The 18,683-nt window shown below is 40.2% G+C and overlaps 3 protein-coding genes across 4 annotated transcripts in view; 1 reads left to right on the plus strand and 2 right to left on the minus strand.

The window, feature by feature from the left end:
- The window catches only part of dhx38 (DEAH (Asp-Glu-Ala-His) box polypeptide 38), a 33,205-nt gene extending 32,980 nt beyond the window's left edge, over nt 1-225 (minus strand). The window contains exon 1 of the mRNA XM_080729979.1: nt 18-225. The gene's annotated coding sequence lies outside the window, so the exon portion shown is untranslated. The remainder of the gene's footprint in view (nt 1-17) is intronic.
- Nucleotides 226-2,590: 2,365 nt separating this feature from the next.
- cyb5b (cytochrome b5 type B) lies at nt 2,591-9,519 on the plus strand. Of its 2 annotated transcripts, none has more exons than XM_080729836.1 (5): nt 2,591-2,925; nt 5,373-5,501; nt 6,737-6,763; nt 8,224-8,255; nt 8,759-9,519. In XM_080729836.1, exons 1-5 carry the CDS (start codon nt 2,722-2,724, stop codon nt 8,853-8,855), a joined length of 489 nt encoding a protein of 162 aa, XP_080585962.1. In that variant the 5' UTR covers nt 2,591-2,721; the 3' UTR covers nt 8,856-9,519. The 2 variants fall into 2 exon arrangements, with proteins under 2 accessions (XP_080585962.1, XP_080585963.1); XM_080729837.1 differs by having other exon boundaries at nt 8,762-9,519.
- Nucleotides 9,520-14,743: 5,224 nt separating this feature from the next.
- On the minus strand, nt 14,744-18,293 carry LOC308288725 (G-protein coupled receptor 52; the record flags this gene model as incomplete). The annotated part of the gene is made up of 2 exons (XM_080730195.1): nt 14,744-15,039; nt 17,495-18,293. The coding sequence occupies 2 exons, from the start codon at nt 18,291-18,293 to the stop codon at nt 14,744-14,746; spliced, it is 1,095 nt and encodes a 364-aa protein (XP_080586321.1).
- Nucleotides 18,294-18,683: the final 390 nt, after the last annotated feature.

Genomic DNA, 18,683 nt, shown 5'->3' on the forward strand with positions numbered 1-18,683 from the left:
CGGTAGTGAGAACCTACGAGGAAGCGGCTCGGCTCTGGCGTGGGCCGTGGCGGCGGTTTGCTGTCCTTTGGTCACATGTACTTTTAATCCCAGTGCCTGCGCTGCTAGTCACTTATTTTACAGTATGTTTATAGTTTCAGTGATTTGGTAGTCACTCACTAAGGATTACAATCTGATAACTGTTTAGCTGTGGTACAAAACGCGTATTTGTTTACAGGCAAGAGGGCTGCCATTGCCGTCCCACAATTCCATTCATACGTCACACACGCAACAGCAAAAGCTTTATTGAGACCTCTTTGGGTACAGCAAGCAAACTAGATTGTGGGCCATGTTCAGTGCATAGACGGTTCAGTGATGGGAAAAGTACTCACACCAAACTACCTATGAGAGTGGATTCCCGATTTTACTTGAGTAAAAGTACAAAAGTATTGGCATCAAAATGTACCAAAAGTAAAAGTACCCAGAATGGGTGTAGGCTACACACCCCCCTATGAATGGATACAGAAAGATGGACGGATTTCCCCATCAACAATCAGGGGTTTTGCTGTTTTCACCAAATTTCTGGGCCCTGGGTACAAGGATTCACTGTGGACCCCAGCTCCCGCCTTCGATAAAGGCGATTTACATAGATTGTGCATTACATTCACCATTCACACACACATTCATACACAGATGGCGGAGGAAACCATGCAAGGCACCAACCTGCTCATCAGGAGCAACTAGGGGTTCAGAGTCTTGCTCAAGGACTCTTCGACACTCTGGGGGAGACCGGGATCGAACTGGGAACCCTCCGCAACAATGAAACGTTTACAGCACCTATCCACCTTTATCACAGTGCTTCAGTATCCCAGCAGTCCACGTTACACGTACAAATTACAATAGGCCTACAAAACAAGTGTGCCAGAGTCAAGCAGTAGGCTAACCCCAAAGAACAAATCAGAATGGGGATCAGGCTCGGTTGTGGCGCCTGATGTCCAACCTGGCACACGGACTGTCCAAGTCGCTCTGTGGTTTGGTCGATTCATTGAATACTTTATTACCAGTTTGCAAATAGTACAGTGATACAAGTCGATTACACAATGATGCTAAAAAGATCACAAACAGCCCTAAGGCTCCTGGGTCCTGGGTGTGCCGGGGGACAACCGTGGTGTGCTCCTCAATAGCAAAGAGAGGATTAAAAGGGGTCATCAGTAGGCCTATAGCATCCATGTTCCTCCTCCCATGATCCGCAATCACCTCCAGATTGTCCTCTTAACTATGGAACCAGCCTTCCTCACCAACTTGTTCAGTTATAGTTGATGTTACTGTTACCCTCCAGCCAGGAAGAGGACACTGGTACTTATAGAGACTGGTAGAACATCTGCACTGCAGCAGCCTGTTAAATACATTGAAGGAACACCTGACCTGAGCCTTAGAAAGAGCAGCTTGCTCTGATGTATTCATATTTTTTAATTAATATTATGTTACTTTTTACATTTAGTGATTTGTTCATTGTTATCCTGTTATTGTCCTTTGTCTCGTAAATTGTTATTGTTATGTTTCATGAACCATAAACTCCTAAAACAGTGCATCTAAGTGACAGTAAAGTGAATCTGAATCAGATTCAAGATTGTTTATTTATCAAGCAGCCAAATATTGGTGTGGCATGATCCGTAGTCAGACTGTGCTAACAACAACAACAACAATTATTTACAATATAACAACAAGATAATTACGATAATACTGGATGTAATGAAATGTAAAACATAAAGGAAAAGATAAAATAAAGTCATTAATAGTAGGCTACTGTAACAGCCTACAGGTAGGCCTAAAGAAAGACAGGTAAGGGTATAACTCTTTAGCAGAGGTTTAGGTTACTGCAACAACACCCCTTTTCCTATTTGCAACTGAAGTGCTTTAAGTCACCATCATGCTAGAATCATGCGTCACTGAACCCTATCACTCCTCTACATACACACTGCTGCTGCTTATCTGAAAAGATAAGAAATCAAACATAGCCACAAACATGGCTACATGGACAGCAGTGGATTTGAAAAACACCACCTCAAGTTGTAAATTGTCATGGGTCATAACCTATAGAAACACCCACTTGGCCTTGGCAGCAGGCTATACTTATATCAGAGCAATGCTGTATTTAACTCTAAGGTTATAGCATGGTTATGGATATTAATTAGGCTATAGGCTTTGTAACAACCTAACATTAAATGCAACAGTTATTATAGTCACGATGAACACTTTTCATTAAATAAGTGGCAACTGTTTTTATTTGCGCAAAATCCATTGATGCGCAAGTTAAGCGCAAAACTGACAGCCTTTGCGAGTCGTCCAAGTCTCGTGATCATCAAGCGAGCGATCGTGATTGGTCGCCATTCCGCAACGCTTCGTCTGATTGGTCACGCGAAAGGCGTGCTGTGTTTTCATACGACAGAACAATATCGGCGATGTCATTGGTGCGTTGCCCATGTCGGCTGATTCGCCGGGTTGCCTTTGGCTTTCGCAACCAGGTAGAGAATTTCTGGGCTACAGTACTTGTCTAGCATCTGCGCTAACTTACTTATTGTTCATTCCTGTTGTGTTACTAAGCGCTAATATGAGCTAGTTTTACGAATCGCAATTGGGACAAGTTAAAAACGTCTGTTTAGATATCGGGGGTTTGTTAAAACTAAGTATATATACAGCGACCAACAAGCTAACGTTAGCCAGCTTGGCAGTGCAACAAGGATGGGTGAAGAAATAAACGACAGCAGCATCAACACAGAGGACATCTGTGCGAGCACTGATGACGTTATTAAAGAGAACGGCGAAGCGACAGAAAATGGTGTAACGTATTACACACTGGAGGAAATAAGAGCGCACAATTTGAGCAAGGACACATGGCTCATAATCCACGATAAAGTGTATGACATCACGACTTTCCTTGAAGAGGTACGGTTCAGTGTGCAGTGGTGACACGGTCACTGTAAAGTAACTAAGTACATTTACTTAAAGGGGCACTCCACCACTTTTCAACCTATGTTCATATAATTGGTCCTCACTCAAAAATAGCTTTTCTCTTTTTTTTTCTTTTTTTTTTCTCAAAGGAGGGCTGTGGGCAGGTCAGAAACCCATAGTCTTGTGACATCATCGATTGCCAATCCATCTTATAGAAACTGCAGGCTTTCTATTCCTGAAAAGTTGCAATTTTAAAGTGGAAGCCATTGTTCTCGCGATAAAAAATCTAAATATTTTTTTCAAAAATATATATATATTTTTTTGGAAAATGATGATGTCACAAGACGATGGATTCTGAACTTCCCACAGCTCTCCTAGGAGACTTGGACCGAGTAGAAAAAAATTGTGATGTTTTATCATGAACATTAGTGAGGACCTATTATATGAAGACAGGTTGAAAAGTGGTGAACTACTCCTTTAAGTACTGTACAATTTTGAGGTATTATTACTTTACTTTAGTATTTCCAGTTTTCAGTACTTTTACTTCTACTCCACTACACAGGGTTGCCAACATTGGACTGTCAGAATTCAGGAGATTTCTTTTTCTGTATGATCTTGCATGCATTGCCCACACCCCCCAAGCAGGGGGTCTGGGGGTCCTCCCCCAGAAAATGTTTAACATAGGAGATGTCATTTCCTCTGTTCTGGTGAATTTTGGGAGTTTGATACCAAATCCAGGAAACATTCTGGAGAAATTACAATTCAGGAGCATGGCAGGAGATGGTATCAAAATTCAGGAGACTCCTGCCAGGCGTGTTGCAAGCCCCAAATATTGTACATTTACTCCACTACAATTATTTGAAAACTTTAGTTACTATTTACTTTGTAGGTTTTGATTATTATTACAAAACATACATCCATATACATTTCGTCCATTTGAAAATAGCAGATACAAGCTCATGAGCTTGTAAACATGCTAAGATTTCTTTTATACATTTTATGCATTTGAAAATGTGTGAAATGGGAGATTTTGCATAATGAGTAGGTCTACTTTCTACTTTTGGTACTTTAAGTACATTTTGATACCTATATACTTTTACATTTTGAATTCCATATTTTTACTTGTAAAGGCAGTATTGATACCTTTACTCAAGTAAAACATGTGAGTACTTTTTCCACCACTGGTAGTACAACGGTCAATGTATAGCTTGCCTTAAATAACTGGTCTACTGTTTGGCTTGTAGATCAGATCAGTTATTCAAGGCAAGCGACCCCCGTCCCCAACCTATCTTTAGCTGCTAACTACTATCTTTAGCTGCTATTAAGGGTTATGTGAGGTCATATGCCATAACCTGTGCCGCACACTGTTGTCATTACTTGTTTTACCATTATACTTCATTAATTGCATCACTGTTATTTTAGGCAAGTTCTGTTTTCAATGGGTAGTGTGTCCATTAGTGGAGACATATTTTCTTAGTTGGTGGACTCATTTACCGTATTTGTAGAATTTGGTGCCTGTGTGTTTGATAATCTTTGATTTATGATTTACAAATAGCATACCGCTTTTATATTGTTCCATCGAATACATGAAAGGTCGACCTAAAACAAAGTTGACCCAAACTCTTTTCCCAACGGGTCTGTGGCCTTAAGCTAGATACAGAATAGACCGAAATCTGATCTTTGCTTCTGGGAGTCCATGTAACAAAATATTTTGCGATAGGGGTCCATCCGTGGAACAAAATATTTTGAGATGGGGGTCCGTGGCCAAAAACACATTTTGGGGGTCCTTAACCACTGATAGACACATTCTAAAAATTTCTTCTAAATCCTAACAGTTTTCCTGAAAAAACGTATGTTGCTATCATTGTTTCTCAAACTTTGTCATGTCAAGGACCCCCATAATGATATGTATTTGGCCACGGACCCCCATCGCAAAATATTTTGTTCCAGGGACCCCCAGAAGCAAAGATTAGATTTGTGTCTATTCTGCATCTAGCTTAAGGCCACAGTCCCGTTGGGAAACGAGTTTGGGTTGACTTTGTTTTAGGTCGGCTTTTCCTGTTACCGTTCCATCTATCTAACAATCAAGTCATTAAAAACAAAATTAACTAATTGGACCATTAAAACTCCACTGAGCATGATTACATTTAAAGATAAGACAACCGAACCAAGTATTTGGAATTAAATCAATATTATTTATTGTTACAAAAATACATAATACATCCCATTGCATAGAAAAATAAGGTCCACACACTGCTGGTAAAAATAAGTTCCACATTGCTGCAAGTTTCGGCCACAAGAATCTTCATCAAGAATGTTTCCAATAATTGTTAGTCCTGCACCTGGGGCACTTGGATGTGCGTGCAGTGCAGTACACTATGCTTTTTTATGGATAGTGAGTCATGCTAACCAGTAAATACGATCCCTTTCTGCACTTTCAGCATCCTGGGGGTGAAGAGGTTTTACTGGAGCAGGGAGGCACAGACGCCACAGAAAGTTTTGAAGATGTCGGTCACTCCACGGATGCTAGAGAGATGCTGGAGCAGTACTACCTTGGGGAGCTTCATATGGTACTTTCAAATATCACTCTCAGTAAAAGTTAACTGTATTACTCACGGAACGACGCAGCGCTTGTTATTCTTTTATCTATCTCACTCAGTAACCCTGGAAAAACTAAAGGCTAAAGCTGTAAAGTAGGTGCTAATCCATAATGTCTTGTGTGATGTACAAGCAGGGAATGCACTCATAGCCTCTACAAGTATTGATGTTGCAGGAGCTTTTGTCCAGCTTCCAAGGCTAGATAGATACATACACATACACACACAGATCTTTATTTGATCCAGTGGAGAAATTCAGGTGTCATCAGGCCACAATAAGCAAGAAAAACTTGATTGGTACTGGTAAGAGTAGTGGGATAGAACTGTAATAAGAGTAATAAAGATAAAGGCCCAGAATTGTAATAAAGATAAAAATATAAATAAATAGTGGAGGTGAACATATCTCATCTATGGTTCATGGGGCGGCCATAGCTGAGAGGGTACAGAGGTCATCTGGTAATCAAAAGGTCGGCAATTCCGACGGCGGTTTATGGAATGCTTATGCTTCTCTGTAATGGACAGTGGCTATTAAAATTTGTGAGCATGTTATTGGGGCAATCTACACAAGTTTATCTCTCTTAGTAGCGTACTGAATGTGATGTGTATGTTCTGTTAGTGTTTGCTTGGTGTGATATAATAGTTAAATGTACTGTTGAGAGAAATGGACGTCAGGTCAAGGCCCTGCAGCAAAGAGAGCTATATAGTGGAGCTTATACTAAGTATTTCTCAGTATTAAGCTCCTATTGAGATTTCAATTTGTACTTATGTTTGTAGTTTAGCCCCTCACTTTAGTCCAAGTGCACCACTCACTTTTATTAACCAGTGAACAAGGTTTCACACAGACTATCTCCATTTGAAGGGTATTTAAGAGCTAAAGAAGCTGGTAGCTGGTAATGTAGACAAACTCCAGAGCCACAGTCTAAAAAAATCTACCTCTATTTTCCTGGAGTCTGGTTTTCTCTGCAGGTTTGTGTTATTGGGATGCTTGGGGTTTGGGGTGGGTTTACATGAGATAATAACTTAATCATATTTTCCTACAAGGACTCCTGCCTTGATTTTTTAGTCAACTAAACCAAGACAGGCCTCCCCGTAATCATAATGCTAAGAGGAGAAAATGTGATTTGTTTGATTACATTAATGCATTTGCATGTGATTTTCCTCTGAGATAATAAAAATGGTAATTCTTATCAACTTATTTTTTCTCATAGGATGACAGAAAGAAGGACAAGCCAAAGGTAAGCTTAATTTTATGCTCATGCCATACCTTAGCTATCACGTTTACTATAGAATACAGTGAATTATGCAAGGGATAATTTAAAAAAGAAAACACCTGACAGGATGATTAAATGCCTCTGTCTTCACGGGTCAAATTTTACCTACCCGAACCCAAATGGACCCGGGGAAAATTTAATATGAGAACGTTACCCGAGCAGCCCCGAGCCATGTTGGAGCCGATCCGAACGGAACCAGCCATTATTAGAAAAACGAGATCCGATACCCGGGCAGAGATTTCGGAACCGGAGCCGAGATCCGAAATGACCAAATGCCAAAGTTATTATGAAGTGGTGTAAATATTAAAGGGGTCGGACCTATGTTCCCCACCTCACAGCATTAGTTTTAGTGAGGTTATGGTTAGGGTTAGGGGAATATTAAATAGGACTTTTTCTTTCTTACCGTTGCATGTTGCAGCTTGCCCCTGAACATTAACGTATTTCCCAGTCAATCAATGTGGATAGGAATAATAAATCCATGTTTTCTTTAGATGTGTAATCTTTCTTCTTAGCCATTGTTAATGATAATCCACTGTTAATTTGTATTTCCCGGTCAATCAATGCGGACAGGAACAATAAATCCACGTTTTCTTTAGATGTGTAATCTTTCATTTTAGCCATTGTTAATGATAATCCACTGTTCGCAGCAGACAGAGCATATTGTTTTGTTTATCATTAAAACTAGTGCCATAGTTCCCGACAAGTCATGTGACGCAGCAAGGCAGCCAATAGCACTGACCGGAGGAGAAAAAAAGGGGGGTGCAGGGGTGATTGACAGATGTAACAGCCAATCGCCGGGTCCATTCGGGTAACATGGAACCGCTGCTCTAACGGTCAGAGAATCGGAGACCCGAGGTAACTGCTCGTGAATGGCCCCGTTACCCAGCTCGGACCAGGTCGGATCCCGGGTAATTTCGGATCTCGTACCTACCCGAAGATCTCTACTGTGTGTTAAATGATCCTGAGGGGGGTTATTTCTAAACAACAACAGGCGTGCTGTTATTATCCCGCTTATTACACACCTTCTTGTAACTACTACTAAATTGACCCAAAAGTAACGAGAAAAAGGGTTCCATAAGTGTAATGCAGGCCATCCGTCCTGCGCAATGCATTCACCTCGTAAAACTTTAGGGAAAAGTTGATCAAATAGAATCAATTTTCGGTTACTGCATCGTCTATTTCTTACTTCAAAGTCATTATTTGGGAATAACACACCGCTGAATTTATTGATTGACAAGCATTCAACCAAGCCGTGTAATACAATTGTATAAAGCTTTGTAACATTTATTGACAAAGTGGTTTGTTGGTAGTGTCATATCCATTGTGTGAAATTACATTAATCAAAGCTAGTTGTGTTTTGTCAAATCGCCTCAACAGCTCAAAACCATGCTTAATCTCTTTTCACTTAATCTTTTTGCCCACAGGACGTATATATCACAACTTCAGGAGAGTCCAGGTAAGGTGACATAATGACAATCCCAAATGCATATCTTTATGAATTCCCTTAATTGCAACCATCATGTCGCAGTTACTATCAAAACCTCCACCGGCTGTCAGTCAGTCAGTCTGTCTGTCACACGTCACATCACACTTTTGCCCTACTCATATCTCTGCCACTATCCATGCCAAACTTTGCACACACACTCCTTGGCTGCCAAACCACAACCACCACCTCATTTCTCACTTGGCCCTCTTCTAGCGCCATCAAGAGGCTGATTCTTCAAACACATTTTTGGACACTGCTCCTACAGATTTTGCCCTAAAATCACGCAAAGCTGTACACAGTTTCTCTAAAGTCATGTCATCAACATGGATCTGTCCCATTTCCCATATTCCTTCCTGATTGGCTACCATTGCCTTTTAAAGTTTGTGTGTGCGATTTAGGGAGTCTTACTGCCTGGTATCAGTCATGTTATTTTGGTGTTCCTGGCTCAAAGAGGTGTTGTTCTTCTCTTACAGCAGCTCCTGGACTACATGGTTGATACCTGCTGTTGCTGCTCTTGCTGTTGGTCTCATGTATCGCTACTATGCGCTAGAGCACAACAAGTCCCCTTGAGTCCAGGAATTCTATTCTCATCTCATTCTTTCCATCTGGAGGCCTTGACATGTTTGACCAAAACCTCCTCACTGAACGCACACAACTAAGGAGTGTCTGCATCCTTTGCACCAAGGAGGGGAACAGAGACGATAGATTAAATACTCTCAACCCCCCTTCTTCTACTACGCAGAGCTCAGCTAATGGACAGTTGAGCAGAGACTTTTCAATATCGATCTGCCTACACAGTTTATTTGTATTGCTTTCTATGCCTTTTGTCATGATTGTTCAATGGTGTCTTCAACGTCTTTATTCAACTGTGCTTGTTACGTCTGGGTTAATTCAACATTTTTATGCAACTTTTCCAAGTTTTATTTTTGATGGTAGTGTAGTATGGCGTACACCAACTCAATCTGAGCAAAAGTTTAATATTGAAGGAAATACAAGTAGATTAAGGTGCGGTATTTAAAAGGCACCGTCGTTACAAGCTACTGAGGTATAACATTTAATGTATGTTTTGAAAGTTTTAGTTGAGCGCAAGAAATGTTTTTTCATCTTCACTCTACAAAATAACTACTTGTCCAATAAGAATGATCAGTTCCTACAATGCACATCACAAGTTTACAGGTGTAAAAGAGTATTTTCTGTATGCTGTTCCGGTGTCATAATGTCCATATATGCATATACATCACTCTGTAAGTCTATGTATGTTCTTTTGACAATGACAAATAATATTGTATTGTTTAGGAAAGGTATGTTTAACCCCCTCCATTTTTCTACAGTTCTATATTCAGGAACCAAATGCTTAATTGTGCATGTTTACCAGAACAGAGATGATAGTAAAAGTAATATATAAAGCAAGCAAGCATTTATTTTCTTGACTATACAACAACTTTGGCTCATACTATTCATTACCATTAAAATAATTGATACATGTAATATTAAAAAAGTGATTAATTCCTACCCTTGAGTTAATAGAAGCATTTATTTCACTAGTCTGATACCTTGTTATAAGTGTGTGTCTTAGCAATACAGGCAGAAAATGTTGCCAATCATCTTTCTGTTTACACAGCCACTGATGGACGATGTGTAAACAGTAGACTTGTTCCCACCATACTATGTGGTTACTTGAGTTGCTCAACCACTCAAGGAATTGTGACAACCTTGCATTTAAATCTAATTTCATACACATTACAGTATATTAAAATGTTAGCATTCAACACTTGCTCATGGCTGAATGATCTTGAGATTTTTAATTTACTGAAATGAGGAAAATAATATTTTTATTCTATTTAACACAAGAAAAACAACTAATTATCATTATTGCATAACTATAATTAAAAACAAATTTAAACTCATTTCATTAACCTCTGTTCTGACAGACTGTAGTTTTATAACCAGTCAGGATCAAAATTAGATGTCACAGATTGTTAGGTTGTCTGTTTAGAAATCCCTTGATGGCTGCCATCTCGGTGCTTTTCAACTGCTATTCCTTTCGTTTCCAGCAAACTTATAATAAAATAAGAAGCATTATTCGCAGTGTGACAGGAATTGATGCTATTGCTAATACTAATGCACTTTGAGATGCCAGACAACTCCATCATAACGTTCACCAGTAGAGCCACCACGGCATCCAATAGCTAAATTATAAATGTCAGCTTTTTACGAACAATTTTGACAAAACAAAAAACGACTGTCCTGATGTATTTCCCCCCATTGTCATTAGTGATCTTCTCTTGATGAACACTCAAAACTTTTGATACATTTTAATATAATCCTGCAATTCCAGCAGAGTGAACAACAATTATTTCCCCTTAAGAGGAGCAGCTAGAGCTAGGTATAGTGATGGAAGCCTTTCACCACTGCATCCATAAGAACACTCATGTTAGTTATATGCCAAGGAAATCACAGAAGGTACAAATTGACACATTGATTCATCCTTCATAATCAGTTCTGTCACATAAAATGTAAACATATGGTTGCAAAACACAAGATAGTCTAGTAAAAAAATCACAGCTAAAAGCTCAGTTGGAAATTCTGGTCAAATTTCACTATGTTACCATGCAATTCTAATATGTATACAACGATGCTACAACATTATGATTGCAGAATGTAATGATCATTATTCTATTTTGTATTATGCATTAGTCAATATCAAAATTATGCAACATTCCTGGAAGTAAATCAGTTTTGGACTGATTTTACTAACATGAACACAAGATGGCAGTATATCTTCAAGGAAATTGTATAGCCTACCAGTGTTTTCATTTTAGCTATTGATGAAAAAACAGAATATTACTATGCACTTGGATCTTATGTATTCATGCACATTGCATTTGCACTTTATACAGTATATTCATCAAGGAATTTAGCAGTATATCTTCAGGGCTTCATGGCCCATGATATATCAATGCTGTCACACACTGTGGGAAAGAAATATGGAACATCGAACAGTGTTGGGACGGGACGCTGATAAACACAACATATGTGTTGAAAAGGTTTGCCATTATTACCTTAGGCAAAATAACTAGCAGTTGTCAGTAAACTGTCTTCTTATCTCTACACAGCCTGTCACTGGTAGCCTATAGAATTCACAGATGAGGAATCACTGGACAACCAGGGGTGTCGCACCGAATTCTGGGCCCTGGGTACAAGGATTCACTGCAGGCCCCCGATGAATGTTCTTCATAGGGGGAGGGGGTTTAACCCATTTAGACTGGGAACGCATTATCACGCATTATGTTGTGCTTTAACTATTGAAAAATAGCAGATATACAAGGTCACAGCGTGGCACCGAGTGCCGCGCTGCGAGGCTTGTAGATCTGCTATTTTTGAAAAATCTTGAAACTTCTATAATGTCTTCTAAATCCTTGGTGCTCAAACTTTTTCATGTGAAGGACCAGGGACCCCCCAGAAGCAAAATTTGAGTTACAAATGTTCGCTTAAAAAATACATATATTGAAGATTTGCACACATTTTCACAACCTTTCAATAGCTAAAGTACAAAATAATGAAGGCCCCTCCACCTTGGGCCCTAGTAACTCAGTCCCACTTTTCCCCCCCTTGTGACGCCCCTGTGGACAACACTGGATTATACAGGTAACTGTCTAACAAAATTGTAAATTGTAATTATAGGAATGTAATTAGACACAGGAGAAATACATCTTTCCTAGATATATATTTTTTTCTTCTAATTAAAAGTGGGATTCAAGAGATTAGAACAAATTAGCTCAGTGTTGGCCCTTGTCTGAGGTTAAACCATTAGTAATTATTTCCCGGTATCCACTAATATAAAGTGTTAGGCCATCATTATGGCAAAAAAGAAAAATGCTACAAAGATATAAAGCCTTCATACTGTGTGAGCATATGTCTACTATATGACAGGCATCAGTCCCCATGGCTCAGTTGTCAGTTGTCACTTATAACTGGAATCTTCCTCAGGGTGAGCTGGTGGTGCTAATGTACAGTCAGTCTAGTGCCCTAGAGGTTGGTCTCTGTACGACCTCCACCATCTAGAACAACATTAATGGATGTTGTGGTCACTGTATGAGTCTTTTCACAGGTGACACGTGCGTGGATCACAAAAATTATAAGATCACTTTCCACATCTGGCCATATGCCCACTGACACAATACAAGTAAGAAATTGATGTAATCTATAAATACATTGGGCAAGTCACAAACCAGATAAAAAAAAGGTTATTTAAAAGCTCACAACGCATCAAGTTGTGTCACGACGATGCAATGCATTGAGCTTGTGCATTTGATATTTTAACTATTTAAATTTTATCGCAATCAAGGCAAAGATTGTGATTATTGATTTGAAGTCATATAACCTAGCCCTAGTACTACTCTACTATACATCCTAGAGGGCACTGGAGTGATATAAGAGCACTAGGACCAAACAAGGCAGCAGCTCATGCAGTGATGTGCTGTCAGGGAACAGCTTCTGGGGCTTATTAGCATGCTGTGTTGCTCTTTAACACACATTTTGACAACCTGCCTGAGGTTTATCAGATTAAAATGGGCTGAGAGCATTTGCATGAGATTTCATTGTACAGTATAGCAAGGTTTCTTTCTCACTATGACACGGTTTATGGAGTTGAACATACTGTAGCCAGCAGAATGTGTATGAGTATTACTATTTACACTAAAAGCCATGCCTATCGGCTTGGACTGCGAGGTCCAGGCACACAAGCAACCCTATTGCATTGCTGGTTTGAGTCTCCCCCGTTTCCTGGGCCTATCAAGGCAGAAAAAGACCCAAAAAAGGCCTTTGCATGTTTTCTATACAAAACAATACATTGCTTATACTGTACAATAAATGTACAATAAATATATTTCTAGCTACACATACAGTACATTTGAGATTGAAGTCAAAGGCACAATTCTTTATTTAACATACAGTATGTTTCAGAAACCAATACATTAACAAACCATTTTTAAATACAATAAAGTCAATAGAATAATAAAGTATAATTTATGTACAAGTCAATCATTTACAAAATCCACTCAGTTCACATTTGTCTAAAAATGATATGTCTTCATATTTTTGGCAATATTTTACAATTAGTTTGAATACATTTCCAACTTGCACTATGGTCTTAATCCGAACTGAATCTTGAAGGTCAAAGTAAGGTTCAAATAAGAGCAGCGCTGTGGAAAAACGTCAGGTTATGTGAATAAGCCCCCATCACATGCCAGTAAACACTAGCCAGTCTGCTGACATTTTGAGCTGTGCCAGACAGATGCCCTGACAGAGAGGAAGATTGCAGTTCCCAGCATCTCAAAATAAAGGACCTCCGACTAAAAAGGTAACCATGATGTTACAAACACAGAAGTCAAACATCCTACAGTAGGCAAGAATAATTTTTTCAGACACACAAGGTGACCCTTTGTCCAACTTGCACTATGGTCTTAAACCAAACTGAAACTTGACGGTTAAAATAAGTTAAATAAAACGTTTCTGTTCAAATAAGAGCGGAGCTGTGGGAAACTGCTGGTTGTGTCAATACGCCTCCATCACATGCCAGTAAACACTAGCCAGTCTAACATTTTGAGCAGATGCCCTGACATATGACAGAGAGGAAGATTGCAGTCTCCAGCATCTCAAAATAAAGGACCTCTGACTAAAGGTAACCATGATGTTACAAAGACAGGAGTCAAACTTACAGTAGGCAAGAATTATCTTTCTCAGACACACATGAGGTGACCTTTTCTGCTCTGTAGTGGCTTAATTACATTTCTCCTTGCATACATTGAAATCTTTGACTCAAAGGTTAACCTCGCCCAGCTGTTATATTCCAAGGTTGTTGAATTGAACAGTTTAAATCAAGCAGTTGGTAGGCATATGACCTCTTTCAAAGTGCTTGTAACATCAGTTATGTTAAATGTAACACACAATTTTTTATTGTATTAAAAGTCATACGAGTTCACCCGATTATTTGACTAATTGTTTGATGTGAAATATGTTTGTGTAAGAAACAAGAGATCAACCTGCTAAATGTGACACCCTATAAGTAATTCTATAAAAGGAAAGGGAGACATCATGCTGCATAAGCTACTGCAATTTAGATGGAATAACTAAAAAAAAAGTAACTAAAATGTGTTTAAAGAGGCTTCTTTGACAGTGCATGGAGACCTGATGTAAAAAAGATGAAAATAAATCAAAATGAGAAAAAAAATAACTTACACATTCTCTATGTATTCTACTCAGTAGAACACTATTGTACTGATTAAGAAGTGTTATTTTAAAAGAAAAGTGAACAAACAAAATCTAAACAATTCAAATTATAAGGAAGAATGAACCATGAGGTTATTGTTTTATGATCATAGTCTGATAGCACTGTGGTGTCTCCATACCCGTCCTTCTATTGACAGTCATCTGCTCTGCCATGCATGTGGTGTTCCTCAGAAGTGGCTGTTGTCAGCCAGGGTCAGAAGGGTACAAGTAGATGACACACTAGTAGAGCGTGGACCGGGAAAGATATTTGTTACACACTGTGCCTGTGGATCAGTGGAGCACCCAATGGTTTTGGCCAGTCCCGGGCAAAGGAACAGACACAACCTCTGCAGGTTTAAGTGGAACTTCCTACGAAAGTTGTGGTTAGTCCAGAAGTAGAAGATGCAGTTGAGGAAACCATTGGAGGCTGGCAGCCAAACCACCACGAACTCCACCCACTCTGGTACTCTGCTACCTGTAATGGCTGTCAGGCAGACATCATAATTAATGGCCAATTTATACATTTCCATAATGACCATGTTGCTTGCTGTTAATGACACCGAATGTTTGCCGGTGTGGACAGAAACAGATTTTGTTTTCTTTTCTTTTTGTAGTGATGACAGTCATCTTCAATATGAAATGCCATAACAAAAATATGTCAAAAGTGACTGTCAGCTTCCGTTTGGGAGGTTTAAGCTTTACCTTTCACTGGTTGGCCCACTGTACTGCAAAGCTCTTTGTAAATGTCTTATCCATTTAAGCATTAGCTGTGACTTTATACAAGCTTATAAATTATTCTGAGGCACTATATATGCAGTCAGTGCATGGTTAGGATAAATGAAACCCATGAAGAGGATCCGACTTTTAGACCTAGAAATAGCATTAGAATATCAACCTTCTGCTACAAAATATGAAGAATGAGAAATCAATTGAAATAAAACCTCTCTGGAGTCTTGTTTCTTGCTTTGTAGGGGGCTAACAAATATCTAGCTCTGGTCCATAGCATTAGTGGAGTTCTCCTTCCATACAGGGGCGGGCATTTGCTCTACGCAGACTACGCAACTGCGTAGAGCCCCAAGGCAGAGGGGGCCCCCTGCTGGGCTCATTATTCTGAGCATTTAGGAAAAAAAAGTAAGTCTCTAGCCCATTCCTGTCAAAAGTTATGATTGTTTAAAGAATTGACCAACTGCTCACTGGAGTCAATAGGTTTCACACAGAGATCAAACTTCCTTCGCCAAACAGGAAGTGCCCTTCACCAAACAGGAAGTGCCTCTATATCTCATGAACCGTTTGTCGTACAGACTCGGGGCTGGTGTCATATGACTTGATTAAGAGTCCTTAACCTTAATTGGCGCTTCCTTCGCCAAACAGGAAGTGCCCTTCGCCAAACAGGAAGTGCCTCTATATCTCATGAACCGTTTGTCGTACAGACTTGTGGCTGGTGTCATATGACTTCATCAAGAGTCCTTCACCTTAATTGGTTTAACTTAGTCCTGTCCCCTCTTCTGATTGGCTGTTGCCCCTTGTGACGTGGGTAGAGCTGCGAGGGCCCGGTCATTGCTGCTTGCAGCTTTAATTTTATCAAAATTTTGAAAAATAATAATTAAATTAAATAATTCATAATTAAAATATAATTTTAAAGTATTATTATTCACTGATATTCCCTTATTGTTATTAAAATAATTATTGTCCTGCATCAAATATGTCCTGTATAAAATATACATATAGGCCTACTCTATATAGGCTACCTTACTGTACTCTTCTTAAATTAATCAAATAGATCCAAAATGATTGTGGTTAGGTATTTAAAACCAACCATAATGACAACAAATAGGCTTCCTCTGCCTCTGCTCTTCATTGTCTTGTCAAGTTCATCGTCTTGTCATGCTAAATCATCACTTTTTCAGAATAGGTATTGAGTTGGAGGGTGGCATTTTTAATTCCTGCACTTCGCACACACGCATACTGTTTTTTTCACGCATATCTATTTTTCACGCGCGCTCATGGGGGGGGGGGGGCCTCTTTTACTACCTTTGTGGGGAGCCCCCAGTTTATAAAAACCGCCCCTGCATAGCATTAGTGGAGTTCTCCCTACTAACAAATATCATGCTTTAGGGCATCATAAGTTATGGTTTACCTAATTATTACCATTTCAATAATAACATTCTTTTTTGTGTAGGCCAATTAGCTACCATACAGATACTGTCAATACAGTACAAGCCCAAGTGGATTTACAGTTTAAAGCATTAATTGTTTCTCAAAGTGGGATCCGGGGATCTGGGGGTCTTTGAGGGATTTTCAGGGGTCCCCAGCAAAATGATAGTTAGGAACCAAATGGACACTTATGGTACGTAGCGAGAGAGTGTTTTTTACTGGTGATTCAGTCAGAGTGTATGAAAGGGTGCGCTCGTTTTATTGTCCACGACATTGCAAGCGGCGCGAAGGCCAGCGGACCTTGGTCCTGCTCTTCGCCCCCGAGCGCCGCAGGCGCGAGTGGCCGCGAAGAGCGGGCCAGGGCCGCGCGGCCGGCGGAGCGCCGCGCGAGTTACGAAGCCGTGGTGAATGCAATCGTTATATTTATGCCCAGGCCGTAAGGCCTGGGCAAGCCCACGATAAACGCCCGCGCAGTCCGGTGCGCATTTCCGAACGCACCCTTTCCCCACACTCGGACTGAAACACCAGTAAAAAACACCATCCCGGTACGTAGCCTAGTGCATGTCAAACAAGTGGGGGCAGGGATACTTGAAATTAAAATGGTTGAGAATCACGAGCCAAAAATCTCTTATGGGGTCCCTGGCATTAGCATACCTATATTTTCAAATGGGGATTCACGGGATAATATATCTTAAGTGTCCATTTATTTATTTTGGGGGTAGGCCTACTTTACATGACATGAAAAAGCTTGAAAACCGTTGGTTTAAAGGATGAATCCAGCTTACCATTGTAGATCATAGCTGCTATGCAGGGTGTCCAGCAGGTGTAATAAACTGTCATCACAGGAACAACCACCCTGACTGCAATGTTAGGCCTGTTGCTACCGCAGTATTTGCGCAACTTCAGTCTCTGCTTCTTGGCAGCACACCACAGTTTGACGTTGGCATAGGTCATGATGACTGAGCACGGGAAGAATATAAAACATATCAAAGTCAGACAGTATGGAACATTTGTGGAGTAGACTGGGTTGCATACCAACGATGCTCCGGAAAAGTGCACCTCGATGATCATGCCATCTGGAAACGAGATTGGCAGCAGCAGACATGGAGGAAAGCACCAGGCGAACGCGATCAAGAGCAGTGTCCTCCTTCGTGTCATCAGCGTTGAGTATTTCAGGGGATAGAACACTGCGATGTACCTCTCGAGGCTCGTGGACGCCAGCGTGTAGATGCAAGTCGAATAGACAGTGGCGTTGAAAAAGGCCACAACGTGACAAACGACATCTGGACCTTGACTGTAATCCTTGAACAAGCTCAGCCACAGGTTCATGGGCATCACGACCAGTCCAAACGCGGTATCTGCGGCGGTGAGAGACAGGAGTAAGTACCGGGTGTTTCGTTTCCATCCAGACACGGCAGACGCAATGACCATAAGAACTGCAATGTTTCCCAAAGTGATCATCACGCCCAAAACTGATATGATGCATACTTTGATGTGCCGGTGGCCGAATAGTTTCAGTGTAGTGTGCGACCTTGAAAGGTTTAAGTCTATCTCTGACGTTGAAACATTTAAAGTGGGATACATTTTACCGTTGGCATTTAGTCGGTTAGGCCTACATTGTGTGTGAGCCAGGCAGCCATAGTTGAACGGATTGGTAATTAACAAGGACCCTGAGTGTACAGGAATCAGGATATACACCTACAGGCCTAACCAGGCCCTCATTAATCATTTCAGTCGCACACCTGCGAGACGCACTACATCATTGATAATGAATGATCACGTGATCCTGTAAACAAGTAGCCTACTAAAGCCTACATTTACTTAAAGGATTAGTTCACCCCCAAAATACATTTACTTAAAGGATTAGTTCACCCCCAAAATGTAATTCTTTCTATTGATTACTCACGCCATGGAGACTTGAGTTCAATAATATTATTTTCTATACGTTGCATTCCTAAGACAAAAAATAGATTA

This window comes from Nannobrachium achirus, assembly GCF_963921795.1.
Source record: "Nannobrachium achirus genome assembly, chromosome: 7".
Taxonomy (NCBI): Eukaryota; Metazoa; Chordata; class Actinopteri; order Myctophiformes; family Myctophidae; genus Nannobrachium; species Nannobrachium achirus.